This window comes from Podarcis melisellensis, assembly GCF_964234715.1.
Source record: "Podarcis melisellensis genome assembly, chromosome: 13".
NCBI lineage: Eukaryota > Metazoa > Chordata > Lepidosauria > Squamata > Lacertidae > Podarcis > Podarcis melisellensis.
In genome coordinates, this window is record NC_138545.1 from 34172550 (window position 1) to 34187859 (window position 15310).

General features: G+C 44.9%; 2 protein-coding genes across 6 annotated transcripts in view; both read right to left on the reverse strand.

Annotated features, from left to right (window-relative positions):
* Positions 1 to 2027: 2027 nt before the first annotated feature.
* On the reverse strand, positions 2028 to 5625 carry HOXB8 (homeobox B8). 2 transcript variants are annotated; one of them, XM_081885741.1, is made up of 3 exons: positions 4563 to 5625; positions 3206 to 3608; positions 2028 to 2075 (listed from the first exon to the last, which is right to left on the reverse strand). In XM_081885741.1, exons 1-2 carry the CDS (start codon positions 4987 to 4989, stop codon positions 3301 to 3303), a joined length of 735 nt encoding a protein of 244 aa, XP_081741867.1. In that variant the 5' UTR covers positions 4990 to 5625; the 3' UTR covers positions 2028 to 2075; positions 3206 to 3300. The 2 variants fall into 2 exon arrangements, with proteins under 2 accessions (XP_081741867.1, XP_081741868.1); XM_081885742.1 differs by having other exon boundaries at positions 3206 to 3605; positions 4563 to 5624.
* A 9111-nt stretch (positions 5626 to 14736) lies between these two features.
* HOXB9 (homeobox B9) overlaps positions 14737 to 15310 on the reverse strand; it is a 37632-nt gene continuing 37058 nt past the window's right edge. For all 4 annotated transcript variants that reach the window (XM_081885703.1, XM_081885701.1, XM_081885704.1 and 1 more), the window contains one exon: positions 14737 to 15220. In XM_081885703.1, the coding sequence (XP_081741829.1) occupies positions 14985 to 15220 (236 nt within the window). In that variant the 3' untranslated portion in view covers positions 14737 to 14984. The remainder of the gene's footprint in view (positions 15221 to 15310) is intronic.

Genomic DNA, 15310 nt, shown 5'->3' on the forward strand with positions numbered 1-15310 from the left:
GTCCACGTGATTCGGGCAGAGCCAATCCGAGCCTAGCTTCCTCCCTCCCCTCCAACGCTCCCTCCCCCCCCATCCTTCACCTCTCAAGCCGTGTCCCCCCCACCCTTGTATATGGAAAGGGAAGAGAGAAAAAACACAGTATGGAGCACTGGTTGGGATTTATAAAATACGATGCATTATTGATGATAGGATACAAAACCTCCCAAGATAGAAGCGGGAAGGAGACGAAATGTGCACACGAGTCAATAAGCCACCGGTTATATCAGTTGCTCAAGTAAGACTAGCAGGAAAAGCGGGCGCAGTGGTTGTGGAGGGGGGCGGTAGGGTAAGAGAGAACAGAAAAGAAGAATATATGAAGAGACCTGCAAGGTGGGCGGGGGAGGGGGGAAGAGATGGGAAGAGGAGAAGGAGGCAGAAAAATACAGTGAAAAAAAGGAGGTGGGGAGGACTCATTCTGTCGGTAAAAACAGCTAGCGGGAAGTTCTCCCGGGCAAGCTTCAGCGCAATGAATGGGAGTCTGCGTGGGCTGCCTTCATTCCAATGAGGCTAGCATAGGAGACCCCTCTTGCGAGATAGTATACCTTCTTTCTTCTATAAAGAAGCAGGTAAAAGTAGGAGACTGTCCTTTTTGACCACGAGTAGACTACTTTCCTCCTCCCCTTCCCCAGTCCCTCCCTGCCCCTCTCTCCCACACACACAAACAAACTCTCCCACACATACTTTCACTCTCTCTCGTACAGACACACTCTCTCTGTTTGTCTCTCTCTCGCGCGCGCCCGCACATACACGAGAAAAAGGCAGACTAGGTATATAGCCCTCCCTATCCCACGACCTCGGGGCGGGTTTCTCTAGATATACTATACAGTTCCATTGACACTCTCTCTCTCTCTCTCTCTCTCTCTCTCTCTCTCTCTCTCTCTCTTTCTCTCTCTTTCACACACACACACACACACACACACACAGAGAGAGAGAAAAGGACTCACCATCTGACTGCCGCCAACAAATCGGCCCCCCACCGCAGTGATACTTAATATTTCTCTTTTGACCGCCCCCCCCAAGCTTGCCTATTTCCCCTTCTAAACGCCGTTCAGTTATGCATGTAATTTATTCCACTGCCACAGGCGTTGGGTCTCCGAGCTGGCTTTGCTTTTTTCTGGTGGCGGAGGAAGAGGAGGAGGAGGGGGGAAAGAAGGGGAGGGAGGAGGAAAGATTACAACAGATCTCTATTTAAGCGTGTCAGCTCTTCTGCTGGACTCAATTACAGTGAGAAGGAAAATGTGACCAGCTGGTTACTCTGCTTTCTGCTGGGGAAGCAAGGAAGGCTTCCAAAAGAAAAGGGGGAGGGAGAGGGGGAGGGGGAGGGAGAAATGGAAAGGCACACTTCCCAGTGAAACTTATCAAAGCCTTCTATGACAAATAAGAGTAAAGATGGCCTTGCAGTTAAGAGATTGGCAGAGGTCCTTCTTTTCAAGGTTAAGTTGCAAAAAAAGACGGGGGGGGCGAATAGGAAGGTTGTATACATCATGCTTACGCTCATCATGGGAGGGGGCCGAGGGCAGCCAAACTGACAACGTGCCACAGACTCCGAGGGACCCAAAGAGGGGAAGGGGGCGAATCGCCACACTAGGAACAAGGGAGCTGGAATCCAGCGGTGACAGAATACAACCACACACACACAAACACACACTTAGAAGTTTCCTGGCACAGTGAGCCTTCATCAAACCTCCCCTTCATCACAGGGCATGAAATACATGCTTGCAGTAGTTTTCAAAAGGACAACCAAGTCTCCCCCTTCGCTTTCCCCCTGGTTCGCAAGCCCTTGCTGCGCTTCAGGTGCAATGTTCTCCAGAAGACACGAGTTCCTTCGGTGTCTCTCCAAAGGCTTCCTTGGGTGACAGTAGGAATGGCTTGGCTGCATTTGGGTCGGTTTTGGGGTTTTTTTTACTGGGTTTTTTTACTTTCTCTCCAAGACGTCCCAGAGGAAATTTTAAAGCAGGGTGAAGAAAAGAACAATGTCACGGGGGAAATTGTGGCTTGTAAACTTTATTGTAACTCCTTTCTTCCGCCGCTTCCAGCTTCGACAATAGAACAAAGTGAAGAGAGAACAACAAAATATAGCATTAGTTTCCCCGCCCTCCCTATAAAGTAATTCACGGATACAGTATACATTCTCTTTTTTTTTCACAGTAAACCTAAGGGGGAAGAAAGAAACCCCAAAAAAACCCAGGGAGAGGGGAAATACTTTTTTTTACAACTTCTTCCACTGTGTGCATGCTAACTAAAAGGAAAAGGGGAGGGGGGACCTCTCTATTTAATTTTTATTTAATTTTTTCTCCTTTTTTTAAGATACACTTAAAAAGACAAACGCAGAAACAAAGCCAAAAACGGGACCCAAAAATAGGAAGGGGGGAAATGAACCACAGGAAAAAAAAGAGACGACTACAGCATAAATAGGCAGTTTCATGTTGTCGGGTGTGTGTTTTCAGAGCTACCTCCTGAAGAGTTTAACCACAACAAGAGAGGAGAGAGGGAGGGAGAGAGGAGGGAGAGGGGAGGAGGAGGGAGGCGGGGAGAAGAGATGAGAGATGTTGATTTAAAAGTGCACTATGTATCATTTTCACATAATTTCTATATATATTTATATTTTTATATATATAATATGAGTGGGCGGGACGGAGCGAAAGAGAGGGGAAAGTTAAAAAAAGAAAGAAAGAAAGGCAGAGAAGAAAGTAAGTCTTCCCAAAGTGCAGTATATCATTTGTACATCGTTTCCACAGCACTGAGAAGTGTGTGTCTCCTAATGAGGGAGCGAAGGAAGGATGGGGAGGCGGGCAGAGAGAGAGAGAGAGAGAGAGAGGGAGAGAGAGAGGGAGAGAGAGAGAGACGGGGGTGAAGGGAAGGAAATCCTTTTCACAGTCATGGTTAACAGAAGCTATTGCATTACACTATTACTAATTCTTAACTGGCAAGAAAACGCAAAAAAGAGCAACAAGGCTAAAAAGACTCCAAGAATCTGTCTTCTTTTTCTTTTTTTAAATATAGATATAGTTCATTGTGGGTATCAAAGGACAACCAGGAGAAGAGGACGCTCACAGCTATATTGTTTTACAGCAATAAAAGGGGAGTTTCTCCCCCCTCCTCCCCTAAGCAGTGTTGAGATTCCCCCCACCCCAGCCCACCCCAGCCCACCCCAGCCACCTCTCACATTAACTGGCATTAATGGAAGGACGAAAGGTTGGGGCTTTTTCTTTCTTTCTTTCTCTTTTTTTCCTGGGGCTTGCCTGTCCACTCTTCCAGCTCCTACTTCTTGTCCCCGGTCTGTGCTTCTCCGGCCTCCTCCGCGTCCTGCGCCCGTTCCATTTTCTGTTTCTCCAGCTCCTCCTGTTCGCATTTGCTGCTGGGGAACTTATCCTTGTTGTTCTCCTTTTTCCACTTCATCCTCCTGTTCTGAAACCAGATCTTCACCTGCCTCTCGGTTAGTCCCAGAGCGTGCGACACCTCGATCCTCCGCTTGCGGGTCAGGTAAGGATTAAAAAGGAATTCCTTCTCCAGCTCCAGGGTCTGGTAGCGGCTGTACGTCTGCCTGCCTCTCCTCCGTCCGGCGGCTGCTGGGGTGTTGCGAGAGGGAGGTGGGAGGGGGAGAGAGACACAGAGAGAGAAGGAGAGAGGGAGAGAAAAAAGGGAGGTTGAGAGAAGACACATAAAACTGCTTTGGGGGCAGAGAGCGCAGGAGAGAGGAGGGATGCATAGACACACACACACACTCACACACAAAGGCAGGGAGGAACTGCCCTTCTCTAACGTTGCAAGGGGGGAGGGTGATTATCCGGGGAAGGGTGGAGGGAGACATCGAGGACCACAAATGCGCTCTAGCCGCCCCCCCTGCAATACCAGCCTGCTTTCTTGAAAGGAAATATTGCTCCCAACACTCCCCCCCTCTCCCCCTAACCGGGTCATTTTCTGGCGAACACCCCCCCCACCCGCGCGCCCCTGAGCAGCATCTTAGTTTACTTGCAAGAACCCTCTTTTGCCAGTTCCTTTATACAGAGGGTGTGTGTGTGTGTGTGTGTGTGTGTGTGTGTGTGTGTGTGTGTGTGGAAATGCCACCACCGTCTCCTACACCCCTTCAGCTCTCCAGAGGGTTAAAAGATAACAACTAAGGGCCCGGGAGGGAGGGAGGAAAGGAAGGAGGGAGGAGGTGAAGGAGAGACACAAAAAGGGGGTCTCGGAGGTTGTAAAAGTACCATAAACTTTAGGGAAGGCTTCTCACACACTGAAATAAAGAGGGGGGGGGAGAGAAGTCCAGTTCTCCCCATTCAGGAGAAAAAGGCTCCCCTTTCAGGGTAATTAAGCGATAAAGCAATTGAGAGGTGCAAAAGTTTACGCTCATAAAACAGTAAAAAGTAACCGAGGGTTGGGGGCGAGGGGAGGGGAGTTGGAGAGGGAGGAAGATCGTGGAAGAGGTGGGCAAAAAAGGAGGGCTAACTAGTTTTATGGGTTCAGAAAATGCCTCGGCCGTGGCTGGGCGGCGGCGCGGGCCCTTTTCTAGGATGCCTCCTCACCTTGCGGTCTCATCCACGGGAAGAGCTGCGTGGGAGACGGGCTCTGCTCCGAGTTGTCCGCCTCTTCTCCCAGGCCGGCGGAGGCGAGCTTGCAGTCGGGATACTGCACCAGGTCGGACTCCTGGGCGCTGAAGATGCTTTGTCTCTGCAACGGGTCATAGCCGTAGAAGTTGCTGGGGTCCCCGTGGCACGCTACGGCGCAGGGATTCTGTTGGTAAGGGGAGCTGGAGAGAGACGATGCTCCGTGGTAGAACTCCTGGATCTGGGTGGGGTGCTGGAAGGTGCCCCCGGTGCTCGGCCCGTACACCACCGTCGGTCTCCCTCCGAGCTCCTGGGCGAAGCCACAGTCGTAGAAGTTGGGGCGCAAGGAGTCCCCGGTTTTGTACTTGGAGAAGAGGGAGTTGACGAAGTAGGAGCTCATTGTCATATAAATAGCTTGTTTTAAATAGGTAAAGAGGCAGGTAACAAGGTGAGGGTCTATCAAAAAGCCACAGGATATTTAGCCACGGAATCAGATGGAAGCGATGAGATGCTAACCCACGAGTCTTTGTGGTTTCCAGGGATACATACAGATATACATAGATTAAAAGAAAGGAAGAAGGGGGGAAAAAATCCCGAGGATTGAATCAAAACTCTTTGCCACAGTACATGGTATCGGATTCCCCTTTTTTATTGTTGTTGCTGTTGTTGTTGTTGCTGTTGTTGTTGTTGTGATTGTTATTATTATTATTATTATTCCTTTCTCTCTTTCTCTCTCTCGCTCTGTCTTTCTCTCTCGCTCTTCTCCTTTTTCTTCTTTCCCCCCTCCTTCTTCTTTAGCCCCCCCTAAAAAAAAAATCGGCACTTAAAAAGAGTTCTCGCTTTACATTTCCAAGGAGAGGTGCCAGTTCATAAACAGTTTTCCGTGATTTACTTCGGAGCAAATGAGTTTGTTCATATTTCCCAGTGTCTTTTCTGGATCATTTGCATCTATTACGGAACCGTCATCCTATTGGTTTCCACGTACTCCACACGGACTCTGAACAGCCTGCGAGCAGAAAGGAGAGTGAGACAGAGGAGGAAAGAGAGAGAGAGAGCGAGCGAGGGGGAGAGAGAGAGAGAGAGAGAGAGGGCGCGCGCAAGAGAGAGCGAGGGAGCGAGGGGGGTGGGGTGGGGTAAATATAGAGATTAAATATGCTAAACTATCTACGTTAATGAGATATCTCTCGCCTCACGACAAATCATCTACCTAAGCCCACCCAAAAGATTGATATTTGGGAAGGGTTGGAAAATTAAAGAGAGGCTTCGCTCCCATCGTTAATTTCCATTTTTTAAATTTTTTTTATTTTATTTTAACGAGGCAGTTTTAGCCTTTGGAAAATGTCAGGGTTGCTTTGGAAAACTGTAAAAAGAGGCCGGATTTAATTGCTACCCGTTTTTTTCTAAAAGCCTCCTATAAATGTAATTGGTATTTTAATACCAAGTTATCAAATCGTACGGCGTCCTGTAGCCTCAACATATTTTAAAACAAACGAGGTAGTCAGATTTAACATTTTAATGATCAATTTCCTTATTATTGATAAAGGTTTAACTATCAGCACGAAAAGAAAGAAATGGCCCATTTGTTTAAAAAAAAAACTCCCCCCAGAAAAGAGGGGGCCGTAAACTGTTTAACAAACTATAAAGCGCAATAAAATAAAATAAAAAACAAAAACAAAACAACAACTAAATAAATAAATAAAAACGCGCACACCCGGAGATGTTCTTGCTGGTTATATCGCACTACATAAAAAGCTGTTAAAGGGTTTTTACGAGTTCTTTCCCCTACTGCTATAAAAACCCAGGCTTCGATTGGCGCCTAAACTCCATTATCGCAAGATGTTGGGGTGTCAATACTGAATTAAAATGATTATAGTTTTTCATATATAACATTGACTTTTCGGCTCTCTCTACTATTCCCCCCCCCGCCTCTACCCTCCTGTTCTCCCTCCTCCTCCTCCTCCTCCCTCCCTCCCTTCCTTTCCTTCCACATAGGAGAAGATGCGATGTTGCGTCTCTCATCACCTCCAAAACGCCACATTTATGGGCATTCATAATAGCCCATTCTCAGCACCGCCCCCCCACCTCCCACCCCCAGAAAACTTAGAACACCAGGTGCTTTTAACACTGGGAAGAAGAGGGTGCGCCTTGAGAGGTGTGTGGGGTGAGGTTGAACAGGGGGTGGAATATGGGGGGGGGGAGTGTATTTCTGTTTTATACTGACGTTTGTTAAAGTTGCTTTCAGCTTTTAACATGCTAACTCGACAATTTCTCTCGATATAAGCACACAGGGGGTAAATTCTAGGAACCCTTTAACGTAGTCAGCAACTATTATGAAGACGTTTCATCAGATCATAAGACATCGGAGCTTCCTCTCGGACCCCCACCTCCGAAAAACCTCTGTCCTAGCCATCACCGCCTCTCCAAATATAAGCATCCCCATAAGCTGCCTCCTCTGCCCTCTGCCCCCTCCCGCCACCCCACATGAAGTTCCTTTCTACAACACATTTAAGCTGAGATACCCCAATTCTTGGGGTATTCGAACCTCTCTTCTTTTGCCCTGGGTTTATCTAAATTCTTCCTCCCGCCCACTACCCACGCCATCATCCCAGCAGCCCTATATTGTTTACACCTCAAAGGCGAAAACAGGCACATCTCAGCCCCCCAGAACACCCTCAATAAAGATTCCCGAAACCTAATAGAATCCCTTTAAACTTTAAAAGGTTTGATGTTGAAAACAATATTTAAAGCTGTACCATTCGAAAGAGGTAACTCCGACTATGGTCCTGTATCTAAATTGAGGAAGAAAGAAAGAAAGAAAGAAAGAAAGAAAGAAAGAAAGAAAGAAAGAAAGAAAGGGCTTATCCAGGCTTATTTGTTTTAAAGTAAAATCTATTTTGCTTTATTTCGTAAAAGAGGAATTTGATCCAAACCTACAATCCCACGCAATTGGAGCGTTAACTGCTTGAGATGCCTTAAATGCAGACTTTTCTTTATCTCTCTTTTTTAAAGGGTTTTTTTTTTATTCTCTTTTACTACCCACTAAGCATAACAAATGAGTTTTTGAAGAAAGTTTGATTATAACAACCCATAAATTCACGAAGTAATAGAACAAAATAAGAGCGGGATCTTCCTTCCCTTCCACTATTGTGAACCATTTAATGTTTGAGTTCCTAGCAAGCCTACTCACAAGTCAGCACTACTGAATGCAATGGGGTTTACTCTCAGGTAAGCGGGATCCCAGCTTTATAGCACAATCCTGTGCATGTTTGCTCAGGAGTAAACCCCACTGTGTCCAGAGGGGATTATTCCCTAGTGATTGGAGATTGCTGCCCAAAAGTTTCAAACTAAGAAGATTTCGGAAAGAGCGGGGTGATTTCTCCCATCACCATTGCCTGAAGATGAGTGGGTCTGTATAAATTTGCAAACAGTAGGATTTGCTGACATCTTAACAAAAAACTAGCCTCCTTCGTGATAGACAAGTGTGGCATCCTCGTGGATGACTAGTAACCTGTAAATGCATAACTACCAACATGTGAAAAGTCTAACTGTTAGCCTTCTCTCTCTCTCTCTCTCTCTCTCTCTCTCTCTCTCTCTCTCTCTCTCTCTCTCTCTCTCTCTCTCTCTGTGTGTGTGTGTGTGTGTGTACACACATAGATACGCATACGCGTATCAAGACGAGAGAGGGATTGGCGAGCGGAGTGCTAAATTGTCTTGGAAGTTAACGCTTTTACCAAGCGCAGTAGAGTTTAGTGCATGATGTCCAACAAAGCGCCGCCAATGGATCTTGAAGCAGTCGCTTGCATTATATCACCGGCATACTGTACGAGGGACCTCTGATGAAAGGAAAATGTTTTTATTATGGTGGGGGAGAAAACCACAAGAGAAAGTGGGAACATAATTTACAAATACCCAGCGGAGGGAAGATTTATTAGCAAACCTTCCCCCAAAATACATCACTTCGTAAACTGTAACTTCTCATTACTTTATGGCTCCATGAGTTGTTGTTGTTGTTTGTTTTTAAAAGAGGCTTCCTATTAATTTGCACAAAACTACTTATGGCTAAAGGATTGCAGCTTTTATACAGCGAGGATTTGCTGGAATTCGCCTTTGGGGTGGAATGGGTGATTTGCAAGGGAGGGGTGGCATTTCATTTTCTTGTTCTCTCCCCCCCATCTTTTTGGATTTGTACTGTTGTAAAATTAGGCTCTGAGCCCTTTAACAAAACTGTGTATCGAATGTCGCCAATCTGCTGCATTCTTCTTCAAAATATGTCTACAAAAGCTGTAAACTTTCGTTAGAAAGCCTTTATTAAAATGGTTCCGTTCCTAATACTCCCGTTTTCTGGTCATGTTATTTCTGTCTAACAAATGAAGTGTTTTATATCCAATAATGCCCCCTTGCATTTTCATCTGAGGCTTTTGGGGAGTGGGGGCAGCGAAACAGATCTGAAAGTATTTTGGGGTTTTTTAAGCGAATAATTTTATGGTGTTCGTGCTCTTAGACCAAGAAAATATTTATAAAGGGTCACGTGAAAGGGTAAATTCATATATGTTTTCGGTTCATTTTAAGCACACACCTCGTCTTATTTATATATTTACAAACACACACATACATAGGAATATGTGTGGTCAGGGTTCACAAAATGTCTGGGTGAGCGCATTAAGAAAACAAGTTGATTGAATAATCCTATAAGGTTTTGGGGGATACTTGCGATTGTCTGAATTGTCTTCGTCATATAATGTACTACAGAGGATCCCATCAAAGTATAATGGGGTCCTTGTGGAATGAACGGACCTTTCCTGCCCTCTCCCCAAAATTGTGACCCATCTGCTTTCTTTCTTGCAAAACACATTTTTTGTTTTGTTTTGGAAACTGTAATATAATCACCATAACCTTTTAACGGCCCTAAAACAGTGGAGGAGCAAAACAACACCCTCTAAGGTTATATTTCTGTGCTCTTAGACGTTTGCTTGCTTCCTTGACCACACACTCACATAGCCTCTTCAGGCCAGGATCCGGTCACCCCGTGCACACATACGGCGTGAAATGGACATGAATGGGAACTGTGCTGGAGCTGTTCCGTAGATCACCAGTCCCTCTTCGTTGCAAAGGGGCTTGCGCAGGAGATCTTCCTGCTGCATACGTGCAGCAAGCTTTTAAAATCTTTGTGGGTGTCTCTCTTCCAATGGACTGAACATATAAGAACCTTCTCGAGAAGAAACCTCAAAATCGCCATAATTAACCCTATATTTTATGCTGGAGGATTTATTCACAAAGGTTTTGAGCAGCAATTCCGTTTATTGTTCCTAATGAAATCAAGGTGTTGCGGACTCGAGAGGGAAAGAAATCCAATAAGCTGCTGGCTGGGTGATTTCTAAAAGTGGAGTAACAGCGCCATCTAACGGCCATTCCAAGTAAGGCGCTTTTAGAAACGTACAAGCCAATAATAAGGGAAGGTGGGAGATGAAGATTTGGTGTGTGTGTGTGCGCGCGCGCGCTTTTATGGATCTCTTTTTTCTTTTTCTGTCTCTCCCCCATTGTGTGCGTTTTAAAGTCTTGTTGCACACGATAAATCATTTCTAAAATCATAAGATCCCGTGTATATTTGTGATTGCGAAGAATAACTCCACCCCACCCAGCCCTACCTCAAGCTTTGCTGTATAGCAGTAGCTACTTCCCAGCCGGTCGTTTTCAGAGCAATAAAAGACAGGGGCTGGGATTCCGCTTTTGGGAAGGGAAAAATAATAATCCACCATTGTTTCAAAGCCCGAGACTAAACAATTGAAGTATTCGGCTCTGGATGGGGGAAAGCTCGGGTTGTAAATAGATTAAAAAGAGTGGAGAAAGGCTTTCTAAACCCAGACGTCTCGCCAGAACTTTGGGGTGTGTGTGTATATATATGATGGTGTGTGTTTGTGTGTGTTTGTTGTGAGTTTATGATCCAGGATGCTGGCAGCTTGGAAGTGATAAGAAGCGCCACACAAAGGGCGAAGCGATCCAGAACGCTGGATTTTCACAGAATTCACAAGAGGGGGATAAATTATGTAGACTTTTCTCTTTCTTTCTTTCTTTCTTTCTTTCTTTCTTTCTTTCTTTCTTTCTTTCTTTCTTTCTTTCTTTCTTTCTTTCTTTCTTTCTTTCCCTCTCTCTCTTCCTAAAAACATTATTTTTATTATTATTTTAAAAAGTGCCACCAATTTCTGGGTAAACAAGGCACAAACGTCTGTCTACTTCTTCCATCCCCCTCACCTCCTCTCTCTCTCAAGACATTCTAGTAATTTAGGAGCTTCTGAAAGTTTTCTACTCTTGTTTGCTTTACAGTTGCTTAGTTCCTTAACCTTCAGAAATTTATACCCTATAAAGTTTTATGGCGGTCATATTCTTTTATTGCAGCCCTACCGCGCAGACTTTTCTTCTCTCGCTCTCTTTTATGACAAGCCCCGCTCCCACTTCTATTCCACTTAGATCCAGCGATCATTTCCCCCTTCTCTTTCCAGAGCTTGAATTTTTTTTAAAAAAAATATTTTTCCAAAAATAAAATAAGAAATCATCACCATGATCAAAACAGAGCGTTTATTTTTATTTTTGACATCAGCCAACTTTACATTTCAAGGTTCGTGTTATAAGAAAATCGTGGTTGGTTTCTGGCCTCATTATTTTGATTTTTTTTTTGGTCGTGGGTAATTGAAAAACACTATTAAAAACAGCACATGGATATCCCTTTCCCAGTTGGTAATGGTTCTAATTGAAATATGTAGGACAAGTCACTTTGGGGAAGGATCATTACATGAAAGCTTATTGGCCGTGCGAATGAGTTGTAAGGCAAGATATGTTTATCAGAGCTGCATTATACTTCTTCTTTTTTTTTCCTTTTCTATTTCTTTTCAACTCCGAAGTAAGTTGGGGGATCCTGGATCTACTTCTTCCCAGCCCTGAAAAAGAACCTTCGCCTCACCATCATTGGATTGCATGTAGAAGCCTCTCAAATTGTAATGTGTAAACATAATATTAACTCACACTTCCCCCGCCCTTTCCCTCATTCACCCAGCCATCCATCCATTCATTCATCCGTCCGTCCATTCTTTTTCTTGGCTTTAAAAAAGTAATAATAACGACTCTTTTCGCCACAAATGGAAAGACGGAGAACCGCTTTATTTCTGTTTTGCTGAATGGGTTTATAGATGCAACCGATTTCACACGGGAAGAAAACAAAAACGCGCCGAAATTGAATCATTATCAGCTTTTCTTAGTGACGTAAAAAAAAAGGGGACCCACTGACCAAACGAAAACAAAACAATACAAAACTATCTTTATAACACGCCCTTAATAGCCAGTAAAGAAAACAAACAAACGAACACAGTTGCAAATATTCTGAAGTTCTAGAAGAAGCAGTATAACACAATGAGATATAGGTAGGGGGGGGGTCTCCCTTCTCTAAAATCGGTTTTTATTTTGAGGCATTAAACAGCTGTGGAAAATACATTTTGAACCGATGGAACAGAAGAAACAACAGAAGGTTTTTCCAAACATTTTCTCTCACTCTTAAGAACAGAGTTTCCTCTAACGAAATCAGCTAATTTTATTTATTTATTTTAAAATTTTAGTTCTGTTTATTAATCCATGCTTTAGCAAAAATGCGGTTTTAAAAAACTTCTCTTGTCTTCACTAATAAGGTCTAGGAATGAGCCTATGGCTAAAATGAGTGAATATGCTAATACATTTATAGAGAAGGCTTTCTTTACAAAATGTGAATGTTAGCGCTGAAAGGGGGTTCAGGGCGATTTTGAAAGATGCTCTCCGCGTCCTGTCGGGTTTCAGATTCACTTAGTGCACCAGCGAGTTAAAAAACTGAAACAGACAAAACCGCAGAATTCTACCCAACCCCAGCTGGCTCAAAATACACTCCAGTGATGAGAATACTATCTAAAACAAAACAAAACACCTCCGATTTTATACTTAGTAGGAGGGGGTTGGAATTAGGACGCTTCCTTGGAAATTCCATTAGGGAACTGGTTTTATAAGACAAGGTGAAGTTTGACTAATTTAAGCCACTGGGACCCTCTAAAGTTTAACCTTTATATAAAGGAATTCACTTATAGCTTGCCTCGTCGAATATCACTCCTGCAAGCTCCCCACCCTCCAATAACTTATACAGGACGGGAGGATTCTAAGAGAAAGTGATAGGAACCCCCCCCCAAAAAAAACCCTCTTATTTTAAAAATGCAGATTTTATTTTCTTTGACGCTGAACTAAAAACCCTAAAAGGATTCTTTCCTTCCCGCCTCAGGAAAAGCCTGCAAACCAGGCCACGCCGTGTCGAAAGATTAAAATATGCCTATCAAATCTCTAAAGCACAACTGCTTATCAGCAGGCAAAAATGGTATAAAAGTCCTATATAATATTCTATGAAATTAGATTTCTCTGCTGGGACTGTTTTGTCTCGAAACATTCCGAAAGACAGACATTAATTTCTTCTCTCTCTCCCCACCTAATTTCCCATCCCCTTTGTTTTTCTAGGAAAACTTTTCCACCACATAAAGGTGTCCTTTCTAGAAGTGGTAAATCAGAAGCGGGTGGGGGGTCATACAAGGCTTGAAACGGGTGGGGGGCGTGTTTCTATATGTATATTTTTCGCCAGCTCTGGAACTAACAGGTACAGACCCCATTTTTATATTCCTAAAAGCCACAGAAAACAAGCGGAACGTTCACAAAAGCACAACCACGAACACATTCCCCCCCCTCTATGAAAACAAACAAAAGAACGAAAATCCGTACGCGCCGTAAAACCACCTTGTACTAAAGTTACTCACCTACCTACTTCCCCTTCCCAAGTCCTCCTACCAAAGATGGAAAGGAGTCGGGTGGGGATAAAACTATTTTAAACACATGGGGAAACAGAACCCCATGTGGGGCGATTTCAAAGGGAGTGGGGTAGGACCCCAGCAGAGATTTCAGATATGGTCACCCCCTTTTTCCGAGTATGAAATGGGAGTCCTTTCTTTGTCCCCTTTTTGTAAACAGTGAGGATGTCTATCTGTGGGGCAGTTCCCACCCCAAATGCCATAGCGACCTTTTTATGCCACTCAAGAGTTCTTTCTCATGTGAACATGAAAGATGGATTTATATATGTCTTCCAGGAGCGATGGGGTATAAGGGAAAACATCCCTTGAAACATTCAAGTATCAAAACTTCTCAGCAGAAGTCTGGATGAAGGAGAAAGAGAGGGTGGATGGGCGAGTGGGGCGAAAGGAAGACCCAGGGACCCCCCATCCCACACTTGGCCCTTGAAGGGTTTCACGGAAATTCATTTTCACTGCAAATGATAAAGAATCGAGCACAGGTGGGAACAGCCTTCTCTTCACTTTTGCAAAGCCAGCGTGCGCCCCTTCCCCAAAACTCAACACGGCTCGTCTCTTTAAAAGTTAAAACCAAACTTCGTGGGAAGGGAGAGGCACAACGCGGTGGTGGCTGTGGGGAAGTTCTCCTGCGCAAGGAAGGGGAGGCCTCGCAAAAGCCCTGCGCCCTGTTTGGCCTCGGGATGGTTCCCTTGCACCCTTGATGAGGCGGTGGGCTTCATTTGTGAAAATGGCATCCCTGTCTCAATAATAAACCTCTCTCCTGCCCCATTTGAATATATGTGAAGGAAGGGGGGGTGCGGGTTCCCTGCGCAATGGGACTTCTTCTGACCCTCAAGAAATGGAGGCGAAGTCCTCGAAAAGTTGGTGAGTTTAACTGGTTCCCTTCATTTGATATTCCCTATCGGATTCGCTTTTTGCTCCGTGGAGAGCGATGTGGCCATCTCCTCTCCATAGGAAAAGGAATATAAGATGGGGGAAGGTATTGAGAGGCACAATTCCCCCGGTCCCAGGACTCTCCACTGTTGCCGTGGAACTCCTCCGTTCATTTCTAAGCAGTTTGCCCAGAGGAACCCCAGATTGGAAGGTACCTCGTGTTCGGGACAGAGCACTTGTCAGATGTAGATGCTTATTTTCATTGGAGGGACCAGCTGAGGAGCTCTATAAGGACTATCCGAAAGAACGACTTATGTGCATAGATGGGACCCTCTCAGTTATCTCGGTAGAAGGAACACATGCACCCAAAGGGGAAACAAACAAACAAACAAACAAACAAACAAACAAACATGTGCCCCAAATTGGCGTTACCTCGTCAATAATCTTTAACAGTGAGAAAGACTCAACGGGATGAAAACAGGTGCATTCCTCTTATGGGCACCTTTTGCATGCAAACCACGGTGGTCTGTTCGGGTTTGGCGTGGTTTCGTTGCTATCTGAAGCACCGCTGGGAAGTCAGTGCCCATAAATATACAGCATATAAGTTTCGAGACGGGGCCAAAATTGGGGGTGAGAAGAGGGAGGGGTGTGGAAAGGGAGAAGGGAAGCATCATTCTTTCCCTTGCTCCTTGTTCATTTTCTTCATCTTCATCCTTCGGTTCTGAAACCAGATTTTGACTTGTCTCTCGCTCAGGTTGAGGAGCCTGGCCACTTCGTGTCTACGGTCCCTGGTGAGGTACATATTGAACAGAAACTCCTTCTCCAGTTCCAAGGTCTGGTACTTGGTGTAGGGGCATCGTTTCTTCCGGGAAGAGCGAGCGTGCAACCAGTTGGCTGCAGGGTTACCTGGAAGAGAAAGACAGCGAGGAGGCCCCGTCAGACAAGCGCCACTGGAATCCACAGAGACACACAACCCACACACACCGCTTCCTCAGA

Excerpts from the sequence above, each read along its gene's own strand:
- HOXB8 (XM_081885741.1), bottom strand. The coding sequence starts at position 4,989 with ATGACAATGAGCTCCTACTTCGTCAACTCCCTCTTCTCCAAGTACAAA. Across the intron at positions 3,609-4,562 it reads CCCGTGGATGAGACCGCAAG|CAGCCGCCGGACGGAGGAGA; the intron begins GTGAGGAGGCAT and ends GCAACACCCCAG.